Genomic DNA, 22,572 nt, shown 5'->3' on the forward strand with positions numbered 1-22,572 from the left:
GCTAAATTTGTTCCTTTCTCTCCTTTATCCAAACGTGAAATAATTATCTGCTTATCTTTAATCGATACAACGGCTCGCTTTCGCTTCATAGACATGTTTTTTATTTGAGTTTTTGATCAATTGCTCATGTGTTTACATAACCCATGTGGAAGGAACTAATCAAGCATGAAATTCCCTTGGTAACAAAACAATTGAGCCAATCAGATATCAGCTGAACGCATCAGAATATTTCTTTGTCTCGTCCCCCTTGTGAATTTTGAAAAGCACACAGGATAATACGCTGTTTCAACAGTCTTTGAAAGGATTATTGGGCTTTTTGCGACTTTGAGTTTTCAAGATCGCAGCTGATTAATATTCATGAAAAAATTGGGACCAGAGAAAAAAGTCCAGATAATCGAATAGTCCAGATAATTGAGGTCCGGATAATCGAGGTTCGACTGTAATATAATTCAAAGCAAGTGAATAACTACGTACGGTTGAAAATTGTCTCTGTGTCGAATTGTCAAGAAAACAAAAACACAATTCTGTCCATGTTTGTGTAATCGAAGTCATCGTATGCAATGCCAATCCAGAAACATTTCCAATCAAATTCCGCCGATATAAACGAAGTAATCTCCAGTCACAAATTATTTTAAGGAAACACGATTTTCTATCAATAAAAATACTACATAAATGGTAGACGAGCGAGTTTTTTCAAGAGCAGAAACACATTCGTGCCACAATATCACTAATTGTTACACGCAATTCACACGTGACGCGAGTGAAAAACTTTTCCTGGACGGGGTCGGGGAAGTTTGCTCTTAGCCTAAAATGCCAGTCCTTGGATGGCCCTTGGACGGCCCTTGGACGAAGATTGACATGAATTTCAAGCTAGAAATATACTTTCCATGACCTCAGTACGATTTAACACAAAATAGAATGCAGGGGACTGATTAAAGGAAAGGTATGTTTGTTACAACATAATTCTAACAAGGTAAACAAAGTGGTACATCGCATACCACAGTTTTGCATGAATTCTTGTGACCCAAACAGAGCTGTTGTGGTTCTCATTCGACCAGCACTAAAATATACATAAAAATATGTACTAAGCCAGCTAACTTTTAAAACTCAACCTGCAACAAAACATGAGACATAAGAAAGTTGTAAATCGAGCGTTCGCGAATGAGACGCCAACGTGATTTATTTACAAGCATACCACGGCTTTCTGTTCGGTCTGACAAATTGTTTTATCGTTCTGTTCTGTCTGTCTTCGGAACTCCGTAGCTTCTGGCTAACATTGTCTTTGGTTGTTTTAACAGTAAGCTTAAAGTGTTCATTAAAATGTTTTCATAATGGTTCCAAGACTTTCTAAATGGATACGGGATAGACTTCCCATTAAAATGAATTCAAAGATTTCTTTACGGATTGCTTTTGCCGTTTAAACGGATGCTTGGATTTTTTAATGGATTGCTTTTGCCGTTTTAATAGATGCTTGGATTTCTCTAAGGGATCACTTTTGTCATTTTAAGGGCTGCTTAGATGTTCTTAACGGATACCCTTTTCCGTTTTAATGGATCCAGAGAATTTTTGAACAGTTACGAAAGCCATTCGAACGGTTTGATCATAACATTAAATGCTTTGCCTAGGGCTTGAAACGGTTTTCATGAAACATTTAAACAGATTACAAGCGGATAACAAACAGATGATAAAGGCTTTTATCCGGTTAACAGTTAAGGCGTAGTGTACGTTTTCCTGTGTAAGGTCACATCTGTTGTCATTCAGAAGTGCTGTTTTCTTCTTCTTGTGTGATATGTGAGCAAAGACTATTTTCGTTCAAATCGCACACTGAACCGCAAAGATTTCCTGTGTAAACAAATGAGACACCACCATTATTATCATTATTACAGACAAAAAGCTCTTGCGTAAAATGCATTTTGTGTTTCTAAACAAACGGTAATCAAGGAAACTTGAAAGGTGAACATTGTAAATTCTACCCTGTTTGCAATGCGTTAAAACATTACCGGTATAGCAATGGTTGTGATAAGCACTTGAATTATTTTCTGAAAACCGAAATCTCATGAGTTTGCCTTGTACATTCCTGTCTTTTTGAAGAGAATCCCATTGAATGAAATCTTTTAAGACAGCATGCACTGAACTTGAATATGTTTCTTATTAAGTAAGATAACAATCATATTGTTGGCGCCTTGAATTTGCATAAAGCTTCAAACATTACTGATATGTGAAAAAGTCACGCTTTTTTCATGTGTGCATGTAGTCCTGTGCTTGTTTTCGCCGACTGAGAAACTCTCTTGTTTTAAAATTTGGGTTGCTCTAGGAAGCTACTTCCCAGTAAATATGTTGTTTGTTTAACCTTTGCCACAAGGGTCATTCCGGACAGAAAAAGCCATTTCAAATACAGTCATTTCACGCTGTTAGTCTGGGACTCCGGGACACATCTCAATAATTATTGTAAACAGTAAAAGTTCCTCCATGTCGCTGAAGAACAAAACGAGGCAAACCCAGTATCTAATTCAGGAAATGATAAAAATGTGCTGTTACTAAACTGATAAAAATAATTATAAACCAACAAAGAGCCAAAGGCCTTATCTCTGTCTCAAACTGTAAAGTTACATGTATCTTGCGACACACTCAATTCACAGGTTGCTTAGCACGTGACCAAACTCTTCCCACTGTCAGTGATAAATATTCGCAAACGAGAACTCTCTCCAAGAATGACTTCAACAGTGTTTAGGCTTTATATGGTTTACACTTTAGAACTAAATGTTAGTCACATCATTAACCCATTGACTCCTATGCCAGCTATAACCAGCTGTGCGAAAACTCACTCCCAATTTCCTGTGCTGGCCGTAACTGGCTGTAAAAAAGCACGCGGGGGCAATTGCCTTTCCTGCCCTCCCTGAGGATGTTTTGGTTCTATTGTTCAATTGTTGTTAAGGACAAATAAACCAATGAGAATCGACTTTCTGAGCATATTTTTAGAGGGCTTTAGGGGTCCTAGAAAGACGGTTTTCCGTCTTAAAATCATACACTTGAAAAGTGCAGGTAATCATGGTGCATTGCAGGCCAAATCTACAAACTTCTGGGGCCTTGTTTTCATTTCTAAAATGGAGGAATTACTTCTTTGGCACTTAAAAATGGAAAGGAAAAACATAAATTGATGTTTAGGTAGCCTCAGAATGGAAGATCAAGGTGTTGAGAGTCCTCAAACCTTTCTGGTGAAGAATTTTTCCTTCCTTCAACCACCACGAAAACATGACAGTGCGCTTTCAAGTGAGATTTGAGTATAGATCACGGATTAAAAGCAGCTTCCTGGACTTAAGAAAACAAAAATGGTAATGTACAGTATTGCTTCTAAGTTGAATTCAACTTTTAGAACAATCGGTAAAGCCACGGCCGATAAAGTTACTGCAAAACTTGTCAGCAAAATCTCAAGCTTTCGCTTTAGGGTGAAGAATTGATTTGAACTTTTGGTCATGCAGCAAAGCATGTCTGAGAAATTTTGAACATTTTTATGCTTTTAGATAGGTATTTTTGCCTCATCTTGAATGAAAATTTATCGTTATTGAACTTCCTCTCACGTTTCTTTTATTTGGTTGCCTTTATTTGGGAATTTTAGGTTTTAAAAGTGAACAGTATTTTTGCACACTGGATTTGTGCATATTTAATTTACAGCAAACCCCATGGTTTGTTTGTTTAGTTTATTTTCTTCGTTCAAATGTATTATTTTGAGTCTTATCCAGCCACTACAGAACTACTGAGAAAAGAACAAAGTGGGAACTAAATTAACACAGTTAAAATACCATTTATCTCAAAATAATTGGCTTGTTTTTGTCATCTTTTTGATGTGCAACTTTCATCTTTCTTTCACTGTGCTGTATTATTTCATTGCATGGCTAAGAAATTATCTAATTTCTTCTTTTTAAAATGGTTTTTACATGTGTCTTTTGCCTTTATGTTCAGGTGTTTTTTTATATGTTATCCGTTATAGTAAAAGAGTGGAAATTCTGTTGTATTCGGTTTCGTTTTGTCCTCTGAAGTAAAAACTGAACTCATTTTTGTGTATTCAATTTTCTTGGCTTTTGTTGAGCGGCAAAGAAAAAAATATAATTTCTTGTTTTCTTTTCAGTTTTACAGATCAAGTTGAGTTCTTTTTGTTGATATTTTTTAAATATTTTGGCCCTTCATTTATTCAACTTTAAATAAACGATGTCTTGGAACCTGATCTTGTGTCTGTGGTTACTGCGCATATGGTTTATTTTTGTGCTTTCGCTCGCTCTGAAATATTTCACAAAAACACCAGGGAATTAGCGGTGGGTTGCGGGCAATTTCATGCAAGTATCAATGGGTTAAGAAACTTCCCAAGACCTCTTGGGTGATGGTAGCCGTATACGTAGTAAGGTCAACGATTTGTTTGTTCGTCGGTTCATGTGAGATAATCAACTTCTTCTTTGGCTATATTTGTTTATGTTTTGATGGATATAAGTACTTTGTAGAACATGTAAACAGCACCTCACACCAATCAAAGAATTTCAAGTTTCATCAAATGCGCATCCGTTCATTGCTTTTTCCTTGGCCATTTGAACAGCTGCCATGATCTGTTCGAAACATTTCTTAGGCCGTTTGATATCGCCTGAATTAACAGGCATATGTTTCATAATTTGGGTCGGTCCAAATTTGAATTAAGTTTGGCTCATGAAAAGTTTGTTGTCTGAACTGAACTTAAGGGTTTAGTTGTCAAGAGTTAAGAAATTGTCACATTATTACTTCTTACGGTAAGTGTGGGCTAGAAAATATAAATCTGACCGTTCCAGATTTTTGTGTGCTAAGATCTTAGCACAAAAAAGTTCTTGCGGTTTGAAAATCCTACCGCAAAGAAGTTCTTGGGTTTTGAAAATCCTACTGCAAAGAAGTTCTTGTAGTTTTAACTTCTATAACCACAAAGAAGTTCTTGCAGTTTTAACATCTATAACCGCAAAGAAGTTCTGGCGTCTTGCAGGATCCAAGATCCTTCCCGTAGGAAGCTGCAAGAAGTTGCTGGCTTGTAGACGCAAAAAGAAGTTCTTGCACGTGCATTACTTTTAGGCTGTACTGTAGCAGTTTTTTTGCAGTTGAAAAGTCGTCTGAGACGACATTCTTAACACTCAAACGCACGTGTGGGTTGTTTGCAAACTGATGCTTGTAATCAATTAATAAAATAATCAATTTACCGCTCAAATTTTATTAGTCCGATTTAATTAATTGGTCAAGGGGTGGAGCAAGGTGATGACAGGGGGAGAAGCCTAATAAGTCCACTCTCTTCTTGCTTCTCGCTTCGCTCACAAACCCCATCCCCCACCCCTGCGTGCTTGGTGCTCTCTTCACTCGCTTTTTCTTTTGTGTGCGTAAATAGAGAGACCTCCCTGAAGACTTTTTGGTTCTCCTATTCTATTGTTCTTGAGGACAAATAAACCAATCAGAATGGACTTTCTGACCATATATTTAGAGGTCATTAGGGGTCCGAGAAAGACGGTTTTTCCTCTTAAAATCATGCGCTTGAAAAGTGCAGGTAATCATGGCGCGTGGTGGGCCAAATCTTAAAACTTCCAAGGTCTTGCTTTTATTCCTAACACGGATAAATTACTGCTTTGGGCTTTAAAATAGAAAGGGAAAATACAAATCAATGTTTAGGTGGCCTCAGATCGGAGTGCTTTCAAGTAAGTTTTGATGACAGATCGCAGATTTAAAGCAGATTGACTTAAGAAACAAAAAATAGTAATGTACATTATTACTTCGAAGTTGAATTCAACTTTTGGAACTATCGGTAAAGCCACGGGCGTTAAAGTGACTGCAAAAGCGGTCGGCAAAACCTCAAGCTTTCGCGTTAGCGTGAAGAATAGTTTGAACATGTGGTCATGCAGCAAAGCACGTCTGCGAAATTTTGAACATTTTTTTACTTTTAAATAGGTTTCTTCGCCTCAGCTTGAATGAAAATTTATTGTTATTGAACTTCCTTTCGCATTTCTTTCATTTGGTTCCTTGTATTTGGGAATTTTAGGTTTTAAAAGTGAACAGTAACTTGCACATTGGATTTCTGCTGAGAAAAGAACTAAATTGCCACTAATTTAACACAGTTGAAATACAGCTGATCTCAAAATAATTGGGTTGTTTTTGTCGTCTTTTTGATTTACGACTTTCATCTTTCTTTTGCAGCACCATACTATTTTGCCGTGCGGCGAAGAAATTACTTGATTTCTTGTTTTCAGATTGATTTTTACATTGAGTTCTTTGCTTTTATTTTTCGAACTGTTTTCTTCAAATGTTAGCCATTATAGTATTATAATGAAATTCTGTTGTATTTGGTTTCATTTTTGTCCTCTAAACTCAATTATTAACTCATTTTCGCAAAGTCAATTTTCTTGGCATGTGTGGGACATTTTGTTGCGTGGTAAAGAAATAATATAATTTCTTGTTTTTTCATCAGTTTTTCACATCAAGTTGAGTTCTTTTTGTTTTGTTTTTTAAATTAACTTTATTTCCACACTACCAGACTAAGAAAAAAAAGAACACTACTTACAATGAAAAATACTTACAATACAGTGCTACAGTACAACATTTATCTACTACTTACTTGGTTACAGTTACAGTACTTACATTCCAGAAAACTTTTTCCCCTCCCCCTATTGTATACATATGACATTATTTAGGCACGATTAACCCCTTTTATAGTTTTTACAATAACCTATTGGATTTCTACCTTACTTAAAAAGAAAAAAAAGATGCTGATAATTTCACATTACTTATATTTCTACAAAAAATAATGCTATTTATTACAATATTTTGAGGTTGAGGTGGAGTTCTTTGTGTTGATATTTTTTAATATTTTGGTCCTTCATTTATTCAACTTTAAATAAATGATGTATTGAAACCTGATCTTGTGTCTGTGGTTACTGTGCATATGTTTTTTTTTGTGCTTTTGCTCACACTGAAATATTTCACAAAAACGTCAGGGAATTACGGGTGGGTTGCGGGCAATTTTATGCAGGCATCAATGGGTTTAGAAACGAAGTCCTGGTGAGATGCCTATCAGAGAATGAATGCGTGTCAAATCTGTGCGCTTTAAAATGCCTAACATTGTGATCTTAAGATTAGAATATGAAAGAAACGTGAAATAAACTTTGTTTAAAATTAAATTTAAGATGAAGCCAAGAAATGCATACAAAAGCGCCTAAATATAGAGAATTTTAAAGCTAATAATTGCCAAAGTTATCTGCTAGAGATAATGTCGTTTTTGTTAAGGTTACTTCCTACCTTCACAGGTGTCCTTTCAGAAAAAATTCGTACATGTGCGAGTTTCAATAAAACCCTGACAAACTATATATCAGAAAAAAAAGCTTAAAATAAATGTAGTTTAACATAAAAATACAATTTAAGTGAGTTTTTCTTTTAGGAATTGTCAGGAGCCAGTAAGACGTGAAACAACCAAACCTTCAATTCAATTTATTGGGTATCGGATGCCGCAGCACGAGAATGTTACATTTACTTCTGTTTCATATAGTGGATTCAAGGACTTGAGTTGAAGTTGACAGTAACTGAACACCAGTGACTATAATTGTGAAAAAGACTAGTTGTTTTCAAGATGATATTCCGTGCCAGTATGTAGTTTTATTCATGTGCACTACAGTTGTTCAGAATTTGTAATTGCATGGCATGTAAAGAAAATAAAGGTAATAATGACATGCATAGTGACTGTAAGCTGTCGAGTTATACATGACTTCAGTTATCACTATCTCATAAAGGTACATTCCAGAACTATAAGATCAAATTAAGAGTGGGAAAACCATCTACAAATTTACACAACATTTACCGAAAATAGCCCCAAATGGCATCTCGGGGAATCATTTTTCAAAAATGTTCCCAGTGGCATACTCTCCCTGAAAGATGCATTGTGAGCAGGTGCTCTGTGGCAAGTTTTTCAGGCACACCTTAGCTGCTTACTTTTTGGATGGAACCTGCTACTCCATAACCTACTACTTACGTTTTCATCTACAATGTAACCTTAAACAACTGCGTTTCAATTTTATTACAGTACCTAGAAGATTAGAATAAATCAGCTAAGTCTTGTTACTTATGGATACAATATTTCTGAGGGCTAGGGGTGAGGAGTGCTGTGAAACCCCCTGGAACGGAAAATCCTGGAGGATGGGGGGTCAAACTGGAAAAATAAACCCGTGGTGGGGGTGTGGATATTTTCTGGAACCACACGATGGTATCTTGACAGAAGAATGATATGATCTAGCAAGTTTCCGGCAAAGAAATGTTTGAAACTGACACTTTTTAAAGAACTGGTGTTAAGTTGGTCTTTAAATCTTATGTGCTCAAACAAGTTAATCATTTAGTTTGCAATGCAAAATTTTCAGTACTCATTTCAAGTCAAAATTTACCACAGCCTTATATAAGGTAGCAAGGTAGGGAAATATAACCTTTTAATTATTCTTGTTAAAGCTCGAACAATCATCATAGTACAAATTAACTCCCTCTAGTAATGTCAGGTTGCCTATTGATATTACCAGCAATCACCTGCAGGTTTAAATAGTTTTATGTTATTTTCTACACAGTACGTCACAAAGTGAAAGACCTTGTTGAGTTGGTTCAGGATGATGACAGGTTAAAGCAAGAACGGAAAAGATCCAAGAAAAATCGTGATAAGTACAAAGGAGTTTCAAGTGAGGACTATGCAAGGAATTACAGTATGTTGTCTTTTGTGCATATTATGTATTTGCTTCTCCAACATCAGAATGTTATTTATGAACATTTCTTTCAATCTCAATGTTGAAGTTTCCCATGAAGTGTAGTACAATGGGGAGGGGTATGCAGAGCTAATAGGATACAGGCCTGTCAATAAGGGCTGTAACCTGTGATACCTGCTACTGCTGAGTATGTTTGATGGACCATTGATGTTATCAGTGAACTTGCCTATAGTCGAAACAATTCACTCAAAAGGTAACAAGTTTGTTACAGGTGTGAAGATTAAGACTACAGGTGACTCAAAACTTAATGACAGCCCTCCAGTATCTGTAACTGTGCTGGTTTCTTGAAAGTATTTCAACTTTCATAGTTATCCCATTGTATTCCGATGCTCCCTCATGGGCTCAGTAACAAAATTCCAATGTGCCCACATGTGCCCTTAGGGAGGCGCGGTGGCCTCATGGTTAGTGCGCTCGTCTCCGGATCGAGCGGTCCAGGTTCGAGCCCTGGCTGGGGACATTGTGTTGTGTTCTTGGGCAAGACACTTTACTCTCACAGTGCCTCTCTCCACCCAGGTGTATAAATTGGTACTGGCGAACTTAATGCTGGGGGTAACCCTGCGATGGACTAGCATCCCATCCAGGGGGGAGTAGAAATACTCCTAGTTGCTTCATGCTACAGAAACCGGGATAAGCTCCGGCCTGATGGGCCACTTGGCTCGTAAGCAGACTTTACCTTTTTACCACATGTGCCCAGTAAAAAATAGCTTGTTTTAATTGGCTGCAATGTATAAACTTAGCTCCCCTGGGTATTGCCAAGCAGTGAAATAGGACATGCATAAATACATTTTCATTTGAGAGCAAACTCAACATTTTTCTAAAAAATTTTAGAGAACTTCAATGTATGTCTTTGCTCTAAACATGCTTCTGGAAGATCTAGTGATGTTTCATACAAACCAGACCAAAAGAGTTTTTTGTGGTTTTTACCATGGCAGAAGTTGCTCAAATACAAAAAGAATACTAGATGCAAGGGGAACAACAAAGTCTTGATTAGGTTGATACCTTGGCACAACATGTGACACAAGTTCTTCTTCATGTTCATAACATTTTCTTCAAAATAGGCACATTCTTTGCTTTGTCCTTCTGCCCAGATGAATAGCACTTCTCTTAACAAAAAAACTTTCTTTCCACATAATACAACCAGTGTACTGGATGAACAGTTAAAAGAAATATTTCACCCTCCCCTACAGAATCCTTACATGTACATCCCAGTGGTCTTCACATGACCTTTGTTGTGTACTGCACTGCAACATCTTACACAATGATCAGGGTTCTTGTTAAGAGCCGGTAACCGGTTATTTTTACTGGCTGTTCAAGTAAATGTTACCGCCTGTTTCACTGAAATATTTACCGAAATTATCCAACGAATGTTTGTCTGTTCAAAGGTGAAATCCCATTGCGTTTATGGGAAAATATTGCTTTCCCCTTCCAACCAATGCTGTGAAAATATCTCGCAGGTGTTACCACTTTGAAAATACATAATTTGTTGAAGCAATCCAGCTTGGTTTTGCCAATTCACCCCTAGAAACGACATCCGCCAATTTGTCTTTTCCATTCCTCTCGCGGCCAGGGGAAACCCCCCATAATCCATTGTGAATCGTTTACAAAATGGTGTCTGCACGTGGAAAACGACAGAAAGGTCTTTTAGAATTTGGTTTTCAACCAAAGCATCAGAAAAGCAGTTGTGAGTGAAAATCAATAAAATAGCATAACCTACTTTCTTTTTGCTGAGTATTTGATTAATTTAACAGCCGCTGACACGCGACAGTGATCGCTACGAATGTCAAGTTAACACTTGAACTCACTTGCCTGTGTAGTGTCTTCTGAATCCTGAGTTTTGAGCAGTTGTATTTTCCCTGTTGCAGTTAAAGCTTAGTACTATTTCAAAGTAGTTCCTAGTATTAAAATTGGTGAAGAAAAGTAACATGAGAGAGAAAAAAAAGGATAAGCGTTTGTGTAATATTAAAGAGCCACAGTCACGCAAACTGTAAGTAAGAAACTGAAAAATGATTATGTTACGCTAAGTGGTGCAAACTTCATTTGTAGGTTTCATCATTGAATTATTTTTTCTTCATGTACAGATGACTTGCTCTCTATTTCTACTGTTACTGATATGTTCCCTGCATCTTCTATCACTTCTAACACAACCGTAGCTATGTCTAGTCTGTCTGCTATAGAAAATACAACTCGGGCTAGTTCCTCCTTTGATCTTGCATCGACCTCTACAATAATTGTCTCTGCTTCTATCAGTGCACCTAGCACCTCCCAGTTTAGCAGTAATGTAAAACCTGTGGCAGTTGAAGAGATGCTCGAGACATTAAAAACATGTTTTCCGGGTCACACGTTACATAGCTTGTACAATTGCCAAAACAAGTGCATGAATTTCTCACCTTCAAAACACAGTTCGCTGAGTGGAATATATAAATGACCTTTCCAATCATTGCGCATGAAAGATATCATTAATCTGCCAAAATAGCATCACAGCTCGACGAAATGTTAGCTATGAAACTCACCTCGTTATTTCAGAAGTAATGCTAAATTGTTGACTTGATTCAAAACCCCAAAACACCACAGTTCCGATAAGTAAATGCAATTGTACTTAATCACTATGTTACACACTTGCCAAAATGCCATTTTCACAGCATGTAGAACCACGATTTTTCTTGCACCCGACCCCAGTCTCCACACCAGTTTCCTGCGATAGCGACTGTTCGTGTTTATTTAACTTAGACCAGAAATCATTCACTCATTCGCTTTACATTAATGTTTAAAGCACCTTGATGGTCAGTCATCATGCCTAAAGTTTCAAATTATACGAGAACTCAAATCGAGCCCCTTCACAAGCAAGATCTCCACCCAGCAGGTCATCGAAGAATGCAGGTTTACTGGTAAGCAGTAGTAAGCCTCACTAGCGTCTCTCATTTCATCAAGAAACTACAAATTACTGGCTCCGTGGTGAATCTACCACACTTGGGAAGACCAACAAAGTTGTCTGTAGATGCAAAAGCATTTATAGATCAACAGATGCAAAAAAATGATGAGACTATAAGCCAACAGATTCAGAGGAAGCTGGCAAAATGTGGGATTGCCGTGAGTCCGTCCACCGCACAAAGATCTCGCCAACAGCAAGGCTAGACTCTGCAGCGGACCGCTTATTGTCAGCTGATCTGAGATCTCGCAATATTAGGTCACACATCAGTTCTCTAGTACATGATATCACCTTGAACATGTGGTTCTAATGATTGTTAGAATAGGATCTAGTAGCACTACACAGAGTAGCACAATGACCTATGTGGCTTGCTTTCTTGTACACACTTGATGATGTATTACAGCTATACATATACAAAGATAGATATTTGCAAGACTCTCTACTACTTGACGATTTTCGATTCAGTGTTGACCATGTAGAGTGCCATTTCTTTCTCATGTTTTGTACAAACTTGATACTGTCATTATTGATCCTAATTCACATGATCACTGATCAAAACTAAAAATCATAATTCAATAAATAAAGTCAAGAATCTGGGATATGAAAGAGGATTGATAGATAAACAACCTCGCCAAGAATTAGATTTCTGCAGTTTTTCATTCGTGTGTTATCCGGAGAAGTGTTTCACCCAAATTTTACAGAGCTTTGACAGCCGTAAAGTAACAGAAACATCTGTCATTGAGTTTTGCAATGATCCGTAAGCAAAAAGATGGCGCCACGCAGTACATTGTAGGTAAATGTACCAAATTAACATACGTAAACAGACAAGATGGTGCCTTTTGTGTCAGACGTCCATCTCTCTGAAGATGAAATTCCAGGGGCCAAGTTAGCAAAAGAAATCGAAAAGCTCACCAAATCTGAAGCCATAAGATGGTTAAAGCGTCGAGGATGCCAAAATTTAAGTCAACTCAGTTTAAAAGAGCTGAAACACAAGTAAGTTGTAGATCGCGTGAGTGCTGTTTTGAGGTGTTTCAATCGATCTTATAATTTTTATTTAATTAGATACATTGTCTCACAGATGATTTCTATTTCTGCCTTACTAGAGTCCAGTTATATATTGAAAATGGCTGGGATGAGAAATTTCTAAAGGACCCAGGCGGGAAATTCTACAAGCAAAAGAGGAAAGAAACACTCGGTAGTGAGCATAGAGTTTTAGAGAAAATACTCAATGGTGATATTCCCCAGAACTGCTGGATGTCTTCGCTGTCAGGCATTCTGACTATCACCCACTCGGTTGTCGAGAAGTATTTTGAGCTGACTTCCAACAAGAAGCATGTAAAGGAAGGATATGCCTTCTCCAAGACAAAAAAGTTCGAAACGTTTGGGAAACCCATGCGAATCAACCTTCTGCCAAACCAAAACAGCATGTTTGTACTTGAAGGCTGTACACGGCCCGCTATGAAACAAGCCAAAGGTATTTCATCTGGTGAAGGGCTTTATGCATGTTCAATAATTTTCGATAAGACATCTGGAAAAATTCTAGCTGCAAAAGACCACTCGTGTACTGCTGGGAAATGAGGATTTTGCAAGCATGTTGTTGCTTTGGCGTACAAACTGGTAGAGGCCACCATGTCATGCAGTGTTGAGCTTCCCAAGTCAATCAGCTGCACACAGGTCCGTCAGCAGTGGGGAATACCATCCATAAGAGCCTCACAAGATCCAGAGAAAGAGCACATGAAGAGAATTCTACTGCAAGAAATTGTGTTTGAAAAGCATCTGCTACAGCGCGACAAAAGTGGACGAAGAAAACATAAATTGCCAGTGGAGGTGAGTCGTGGTTACACATCAAGACCGAACGGAGAGCCAGCAGTTGATAATGAACGAGTAACCAAGCTATGTGATGACTTAGCTTCATCCAAGTGCCCTAAAGTAGTATCTGAAATTTTGAAACTTAACTCTGTCAAAGAGAAAGAAAATGTGTCTGTAGATAAGAGTTGTGTTTCCATTAGTGAATCAATGCAAGAGTGTCAAAATAAAGAAAATGTGACTGAAGTAGGTTTACCTGCTGCTCAAAGAAGTTCTGAGTGGTTCAGTAAGAGAATTGGAAAGATAACATCATCAAAGGCACACGCTGTAATTGGTCTACAAGGGAAGACGGAGTTTCAAGAAACTTGGGACTGCATCAGAAATAAAAAAGCAGAACCCTCAAAAAATTTCAGGAACTTTCACAGAGGTATTGTATTTGAAGATGAAGCTGCAAATTGCTTTACAAGTGAGAGTGCTGCTGTTGTGGAAAAATGTGGTCTTTTTCTTCTGGAAAGTGACCAATTTTATGGAGCTTCCCCAGACAGGACATTTCCAGGTGAAACATGCAAGACACTTGTAGACATTAAAAATGGAAAACAAGGTGGGCTTTCAGGACTGTGTCTGTGTGCTGAAGGTAATTTGGAACCGCTATCTTCGGTAACTGGGGCTCATGTTGCCCAAATACAGTTGCAGGAAGAATGTGCACAAGCCAATATTTGTATTCTCCAATCCTGCCGTATTTTCCCGTGTATAAGTCGACCTTTCAAGACCTAAAGATCAGTCCAAAAATTCGCCCTCGACTTATACATGGGTCAAAACTTGAGATCCAAGCGGCAGTTAAATAATTAGCATAATAATTGTCTTTCAATGTTAACAAACATGTGATTAATGGCAGCACAGTTTACAACATACGTTCGCTTAGTGATTTTTCTCTCTATATCAGAGCTTCAAGTTAAAATGCATCAACATTTATCCGTTAAATTTTTAATCTGGATCTTGTAGACACTCACTGGCTCAATTTTGTCCTGAAAATTCCTGTGAGTCCTGTGAGGACTTCTGTACCAGTACTTGACCGATTTCAAGGCTTGACTACCAAGTTCCCAACACACGCTTTGCACTTTGTTTATGGCACTGTTCTGAAAGTCATGAGCTTCTTTGGTGTTTTGCCTGTCTTATAAAGCCACTTTTAATCTCTTCACACTTAAGGTTTGTTTGAAATCCTTATGTTTGATTTTTTGAGCATTTTACAAAAATTATTGTCGAAAAGCCTGCATGCACACGTGTTGCTAAACTGGGTAAAATGCTCGTATACATGCCATAATAAGCTTTAAAGCTGCACGTTGAAACTTGCTGTGATTTGTTTACATATCTGTGGTAGCTGAAAGATAATTTTAAGAAATACAAGATAAGTTTTCCAAGAAATTCTTACCTGGAAATTAAGAAAATCTAGTTTTTGGCCTCAAAAATTGGGGGTTGACTTATACACGGGATCGTCTAATACACGGGTAAATATGGTATGTTCCAGAGAGTAAGAAGTCAAAGTATTTTTTAATCGGGAAGAACAATAATTTCATTGATGTTTTTTAAGTATGCTGCAATGCAATCCTAAGCAATAGTAGAATAGACATTACATCTCTAGATAATATCTTGGCCCAGAAGCTTCAAGGACTGTCAAATCAAGTGCCCAGTTTTGAGAACTTACTACCCTTATGGCAGTGGGCAAATGAACTTGCAAGATCATGCATAGAAGTTATTTTTCTGTCATCTGATAGTTAACAGTGGGTCGTCCTTAGATGTTTTCATAAATCCAGAAGACAGCTTAAGTTAAACCAGCAACCACCAGCTTTTATTTTCAAAGTCTTTTAAAAGCTTTGTTTGAAAATTAGCTATTTAAAAATACAGTTTGATATTAAATATATTTTGAAATGCACAAATTATAGATTTTTGGTTCAATGCTTCACTTACTCTTAAATATATCTTAAATTTGTTAACAATAAATAAGTAGATGTAAATAAATATTTATTTCCAGAGCACAACACTGGTTATTATGTTTGATATTATTATTTCACTTGTGAACAATTTCATTGAACACAGCAATTGAAATGTGCTTTTCAAAATTCTGTTTCCTACAATTTTCAGGATATCTGAGTCACAGATCTATCACCTTTGTATGTACAGATAGAAGATTACTTTACATATTGCCATGATCATAGCCCCAACAAGTGTGGTCAGTGTGTTCTCAATTGTTTGGGCTTAATTTTCTGATTATGTTGCCTATTATAGACCCTGATTTCCACATAATGGCTTGCATTACAAAATGTATTTCAGAAGATACAAAAATACTGGCATCAAATAGTGTCACTCTTCATCTGACATGCTTCCAGCATACAACTCAGAAACAAATGCTGGAAGCATAATTGGGGACAAGCCAATAACAGCTTTACCAGTATTATTGTCAAATATTGTCAGTAGGTTATGCGTAATAAATTCAGTGTTCCAGATAAGTGTGTGGTCTCAGGTCAAAAACACGATAAGGTCAGCTACATGAACCGACATGTTAATGAAAAAATACTTTTTAGCACTTGATTTGGTGGAAACAGCGGGAATTGACCTGTTGGAATTCCTTAACTGACATACTGCATTGAAAAATTATCTGGAACCCTAAATAATATGCAGTTCTTAACAGAAGGCAAGCAATAATTTCATTTACGAGAAATGATACGGTCACCTAAACACAAAACATTATGTGTTTAATAACATTGTCATTGTTATTATGAGCAGAAAATTGAATTTACAGTAAGTACTTCATGCATGTGAAACATGTTATTCCTCATGTTCTTCTTCGCCATTAATTAATGGTGGTAGGAACGCAGTCAGCCAGCAACATACTTTCCATAGTTTTGACAGAAGGTGTCCATGACAAATAGGAATATTTCCTGTAAGAATTCTAAAAACCTTGATCCTTCTTATTGCTCGTTCAACATGTACTCTGACCTGAGAGTTCTTCCTGTTATGCACATCTTCTTCAGTAAACTGCTTCTTTCCTCCCAGTTTCACTGATGTGTCTATTCTTACTCCATAATCATCCAGGATGTGTTGGACAATAAATCCTTTGTCAGCCAACCATCTGTCCCCTCTTTGGGCCAATGCCAAAATGCCACAGACAGAATCTCTTCATCTGATATGCTTCCAGGATACACCTCGGATACAAATGCTGGAAGCATAATTGGGGACAAGCCAACGAGAGCTTTACCAGTATTATGGCCTTTACACTCTGACCATGTTGCGCTCTGCTGAATAACTTGTGAAGATTTCTTGATGAATAGCTCAGTGCAGTCAATAATGAGGTACACGTGCTCATGCTCCTGGCTTAAAACTGTTGGGCAAAAACCTCTTCAAAAAATTCAAAAAGTTTTTCTTAATTTTTCTTTAATTAGTGTCGCCAATTAGCGTGTAAAACGCGTGCATTTGGTCAACCCAGGTAGAAAAAATCTTAGATACTTCAGTTTGATCTGTGTTAAATCGATCGGCAAGGTCTTTTTCAAGTAAGCTTAGCCTTGGTCTATTCATGGTGTAAAATAACTCATCAATCTCCACGAGATTACAAGGTCTTCCTCTGGACACAACATATGATGGATGTTTCGTGACATAACTTTTGTGTAGCCATTATAGTAATTTAGTTGAAAACCCGACCGTGGTTTCAGAAAATTGTATAAGGCAAGAAATGTTTTGTAATCTGGCACGCTGGTGTAGAACCTGATATCAGAGTCTGAAAGCATGGACCTATTTATGCCACATCGTTCAATCTTTCGGTGTTCCTCAAGTGACTTTATCCTTTCCAACAATATGTTAATTTCATGGCTGCATGTACAGCCTTGGTTTTTGTTCGCATCCAAGCCCTGCTGCAACACTACATTGTCATTATCTGATTTTCCCTGCAGTGGGAAATTCTCCTTTACTGAAACTGTCTTGGCAGTAATGTTCATGCTATCGACACTCGTTGTTGAGGCGGATTTATTCTTGTCTTTGTCCTGCTGCAAACTTGAAATGTCTACCGGCCACACAATTTTACCACTTTTTAAATCCCTTCTTGGAAAAATTTAGGGTATATTGTTTGTTCCATATTTGTGTCCTCCGGGAAAATGCGCGCTACATACTTGGTTGCTCGATTTCCACTTGTAATTCTTGCATCGTAAACTCAGAGCTCTCATCCATTTTTGCCTTAATTTTTCCTCTTTTGGGAAGGAATAATATTTCAGAGTTGTATTTTTCCAACTTTTATGACCGCAGCCCGCAACAGCACAGTTAAAAGGCATCAGAACCCGCTTCAGTGGACTCTGCGACCGACCGCCATATTGTTTCAATGTCTGTTTACATGTGTTAATTTGGTACATTTACCTACAATGCACTGCGTGGTGCCATCTTTTTGCTTACAGAGGATTGAAACGAAAAGTTATTACTCTAGAGTTCCGACATGTTGAAACTGATACTTTTTCTAGTGCAAGAATTGTCCAGTTAGCAAGAACTAAAGCGATAACTCATCCTTTGACCTATGCGACAGTCCTCTTGGGCCGTTATTTAATTTCAGGCAACGCAAAAGCTTGGAGACTCAACGTGCCCTATTACAAAATGAAGAATCTTGTCGAGTTAAAACATTGTGAAACGTCAAGTTCCTAAAGGGTCTTATGTCTGATAAAACTTAAACCTCTGAAGAAGAGGTAATTTTTTTAAAAAAATATGACTGCATCGCATAAAAACCAAGAATACATCACCACGTTATTTGATACCACACAAATATTCCTGCACAACATGAGAATATAATATACACACATAAGCGACAAAACTAATGGAAAAATAACAGCTTATAATGCACTCTGTTCGAGCAAAAACAAAATCAATGTAATAATCATGACAGAGGTCACATAAATTTGACAATTACATTTCTCTTCACTCTGATGAAAGCCAGTTGAAGTCAAACATGGCAACTTTGTTGTAGTTTCACGAGTTTCATCACGATGCACCTTGTCTTTATCAGAACTTAAAACTTTCGAAAATTCTGAAGTAACACTCTGTGCATATTTTTTGTTCATTGATAAGTCATATAAGTCATTTGATTTCTGGTTCAGTTGGTTCTAGTAAGACCTTCGGTAAATCATTCGATTCTCTTGCTAGTTTGAGTTGGTGGAATGACCAGTTTCAACTAAAAATCATGGAAATTCCAGGGATGGGAGGAGTACCGTGAAGCCTGTGGAATGGAAAATCCCTGGGGGTGGGGGTCAAACTGAAAAAAAAAAAAAAAACAGAAACCCTCTGTGGGGGGTATGGATATTCTCTTGAACCACACATTGAGTGTTTTTAAATGTTTTATTGTGTAAGGTTTAATTGAAATGGAAAATCAAAGAAAACTTAGTTCATCTAAGCTCCGTAATTTAATTATCCTTATTAAATAAAATAATTTCAGGCTAGCTCCCCAGAGATTTGGGCTAGTAAGATGAAATTACAGCTTGCCCAAAGGGCAAGCGGAGTTTTTCAATTTCATCTCACCCTGATTTCAGTTTTTAGTGGACAAAACTCTGGTACCAGTATAATTTTAAGTATTTAAAGTGCCTATGAAGTAAAAAGTAATTGCTGCTGATTTGAAAGGCTTTTCAAAGTAAAGAAGAATGGTGTTTTCCTTTTTGGAATATCTTTTTTAGTGTTAGAGATATTCACGTTTTTGTAGTATGACTGATGACGTCTTAGGTGGTTCCACTAAAACAGTTCAACACTCAATCAAGAATATCTCTAGAAATATTAAAGCAGTGTTCTTTAAACTTGGCACCAGAAATGTACATCACAAAAAAAACAAAATGACGCATGTCGTGCCGTCGCTATAACAACAGTTATGCTGCTCGTCCTGTAAAATTAAAACTAACATTACCAGATTTTATCTTAAACAAGGATCATCCACTCCCAACAATCTAATGGGGAGATTTAAGACAATATGGGAATCGGGTGTGTTCTGAGCAAGACCCTCTGTCCCTTTTCGAAGGTTTGCAAATTGGCATATTTGGTTTTTCTCAGAAAGAGACTAGGGCCAAAAGTGATGCCATGGCAGCAACACAGGTGTCATTCTGTTTCTTTTGTGATGCACATTCGTGGTGCCAAGTTTGAAAAAACACTGCTCCAATATTTCTAGAGATATTCTTGATTCAGTGTTTTACTGTTCAAGTGGAACCACCTATGACGTCATCACTTTCCTCATTTGCATAATACAAACACGTAAATATCTCTAGAACGAAAAAAGATATTCCAAAAAGGGAAACACCAATATTCTTTACTTTGAAAATCCTTTCAAATAAGCAGCAATTATTTTTTACTTCATAGGCACTTTAACATGCCATTTTACATTTTGTTTAAGCTAAAGATATAAATAGGTGCCTGTAAATACACCAAAAAACAATTTTCCATGGGAATGAGAGATAATAAATTTCAAAGTTCAAAGAAATTGTGCAAACACAGGTAAAATCATCAGTTTCATTTCACTAGTACTTTCAAGTGTTTTACATGCAGTGCAACCTTCGTTTTCGACGTTTGGTGTCACTAGATATATTTTTTGGAGAAGTTATTTAAAACAGTTGTACAGAAGTTTGCAATATGATGTAAATAATCTTGGTGGTAGGTTTTCGTCCACTTCTTGCTTGAACTTCTGGTGGATTCCATCTTAATGTCCATCTTAATGTTTTTTCCCTCATTATTGATTACTAAGCCATGGATAGTAAATGGTTTGAACCCAGGAGTATCAGTAGTTCGTATAGTGTGATCGTCCGGGTGAGGGTAGTTCTGAAAAGAACTGTTGTTGGTGACTGATGTTTTGACAACCTGATCAGAAGTCATCTTCAGAGTCAAGTGAATAGTGTTTGTCAGTCGATGATGTTATAAGTCTGGTCTATTAAACATTATTGGTCAGTTTAGCCATGATGGTATTCCCTTTAAGACTCGTCATTGGTGGGTTTCGATCTGTCTATTGTTAGTCAAATTAGTCGGTTTTTGGTCCATGTATTGTTAAGTCGGTCTGTTAGAAGTGCATTTGTCAGTTTCGTTTCTGTCATGGATAAGTCATTTGTAAGGCGCTGGTAGTTGTTGACATCTGTTAAGAGGCATTTGTTCTAGGTTAGTGTACCAGCTTTCCAGAGTAACTCATTGAAAATAGTTTGTACGGTAGGTTAAGCACTGAGCAGAGTCCCAGTCAATGTTGTGGTTTGTCAGTTGATGATGTACAGCAATGTGATTGTTGGCATCACCATTTCTCGTGGCTCATTTGAGTTCAGTCAGTCTTGTGTTAAGGTTTCTGCCAGTCTCACCAGTGTAGGAAGCCTGGCAGTCGGAGCATTTGATCTCGTAAAGTGCTCCCTGTCTGTTGTTAGGTTCGTCCCTGTCTTTCACGTAAGTAAGTGTTGTAACGTAGTTGTAGGTTTGTGGGCTACACAGATGTTGTAGGGCTGTAGGATCTGTGAGATGGTCTCAGAAGTGCCCTTAATGTAAGGTATAGTCACTGTAGTAACAGATGTTGGGTACCTGTTTGTAGCGTCAGCTTCAGTAGGTTGGTAAATGTTTCGTCTAATAAAGTCAGTGTTGTAGTTATTTTTGTGAAAAACACCTTCAAGGTATCTGTTTCGTCACATAAGCTGTCCGGTGTGTCGCAAACTAGTTGCGTCAGTCACCAACAACAGTTCTTTTCAGAACTACACTCACCCCGACGATCACAGTATATGAACTAAGCCATGGATATTGCGATATTGTCTAATGTAACATGCAAGTATTTCCAAAGATAGAATGATAAGCAGAGGTGAAAGCAAGTCACCTTGTTTGATTTTATGATTGACAGAAAAAACATAGAAACGCGCCCATTGAGAAACGTTGCATGGGAAAATGCAAATAAGCTAGAAAAGAGAAAGAGAGCATGCGTAACTTCACGGAGGCTGGTCAACCTGACTGTCAATCATGTAATCCCCCGTGTACGCTGTGTTCACAAGTATTGTGTCTTACTCAGACAACCGAAACATAGTGCTATTCGTCGAAGAAGAATTGCTTTAATTAGTCGGGTTATCTTGATTAGGCTATATTGTTTAAAAATTGGTCAGATGTAAAATTAAATCACCTTTTAAATGTCGGGTTTTTATCAGAACTAAACTAACAGAATAATTTGTGGAAAGCCAAAAGCAAAACTACAAACCATTTGCAGTCCGAATGTTTATTCATATTAGGTTCACACAGCTGGTTTAAAAATCTCTGACACAATCCGATGGTGCGATCGAATTTAGCGATCTCTCTGCGAGGAAAGCAATTTCGTCTATGTTCGTAATACACTTAGAGTAGAAAAAAACTAAAATCAAAAATAAAAGCTCACATTGAAAATAGAGCTCCAATGTGGACAGATTTCGAAGTCACTGAGTTCGTCTGGTGATCGGCCATCGGTGATCACGAAGCGTTAAAAAATGCTTCCAAAACAAAACCAACTCTCCACGCGAATAAGTGGCTACTTAAAACATTAAAAGCAAGGACTACATGAGAATTTCCGTTCTTAAATACGGATAGATTACAGAATTCCACTGGGCAGAAGTTGATTTTTTTTCATCATAAAGGATTGCTTGCGATCATGTGTTTAGTATACGGATAAACACTTCACGCTCTGTTGATATGCAAACGCAGCCTTTGCTCTTTACTGATGAAAAGAGCATTTCACCACTTTTCAAACAATACTAATTGCTCCAATTGTATCTCCATTGTCTGTAAACGGATGCAAAGCAAAATTTTACAACTCTCATTTGGGAATTCGGCAATTCAGATCTTAAGAGACCGAAGCTGGTGGTGAACTTTTGCAACCTCATTCCCAGGTCATTGCGCCCACAAAGCATCATGGGTACCCCACTTTTGCCAGGCGATGCTTTTCAATGGATGCGATTCTGTAATGATTGTCGATGAAACTGTTGTTTAATACACAACTTGATAGATTTGTATAAGAGGTCCAAATTCAAGAAATATTTATTACTTTTTTTGCCCTTTTCATACCAG

General features: G+C 37.4%; 1 protein-coding gene across 4 annotated transcripts in view; it reads left to right on the forward strand.

The window, feature by feature from the left end:
- The window catches only part of LOC110068958 (clathrin interactor 1-like), a 102,324-nt gene that overhangs the window by 8,657 nt on the left and 71,095 nt on the right, over positions 1-22,572 (forward strand). For 3 of the 4 annotated variants that reach the window (XM_089288230.1, XM_089288237.1, XM_089288232.1), the window contains exon 4: positions 8,595-8,726. The exons of the other annotated variant lie outside the window; for it this stretch is intronic. In XM_089288230.1, coding sequence (XP_089144356.1) covers positions 8,595-8,726 — 132 coding nt within the window. The remainder of the gene's footprint in view (positions 1-8,594; positions 8,727-22,572) is intronic. 4 annotated transcript variants of the gene reach the window in all.

The sequence above is a fragment of the Orbicella faveolata genome, unplaced genomic scaffold (assembly GCF_042242905.1).
Source record: "Orbicella faveolata isolate gen_17 unplaced genomic scaffold, um_ofav_v1 contig_1, whole genome shotgun sequence".
Taxonomy (NCBI): domain Eukaryota; kingdom Metazoa; phylum Cnidaria; class Anthozoa; order Scleractinia; family Merulinidae; genus Orbicella; species Orbicella faveolata.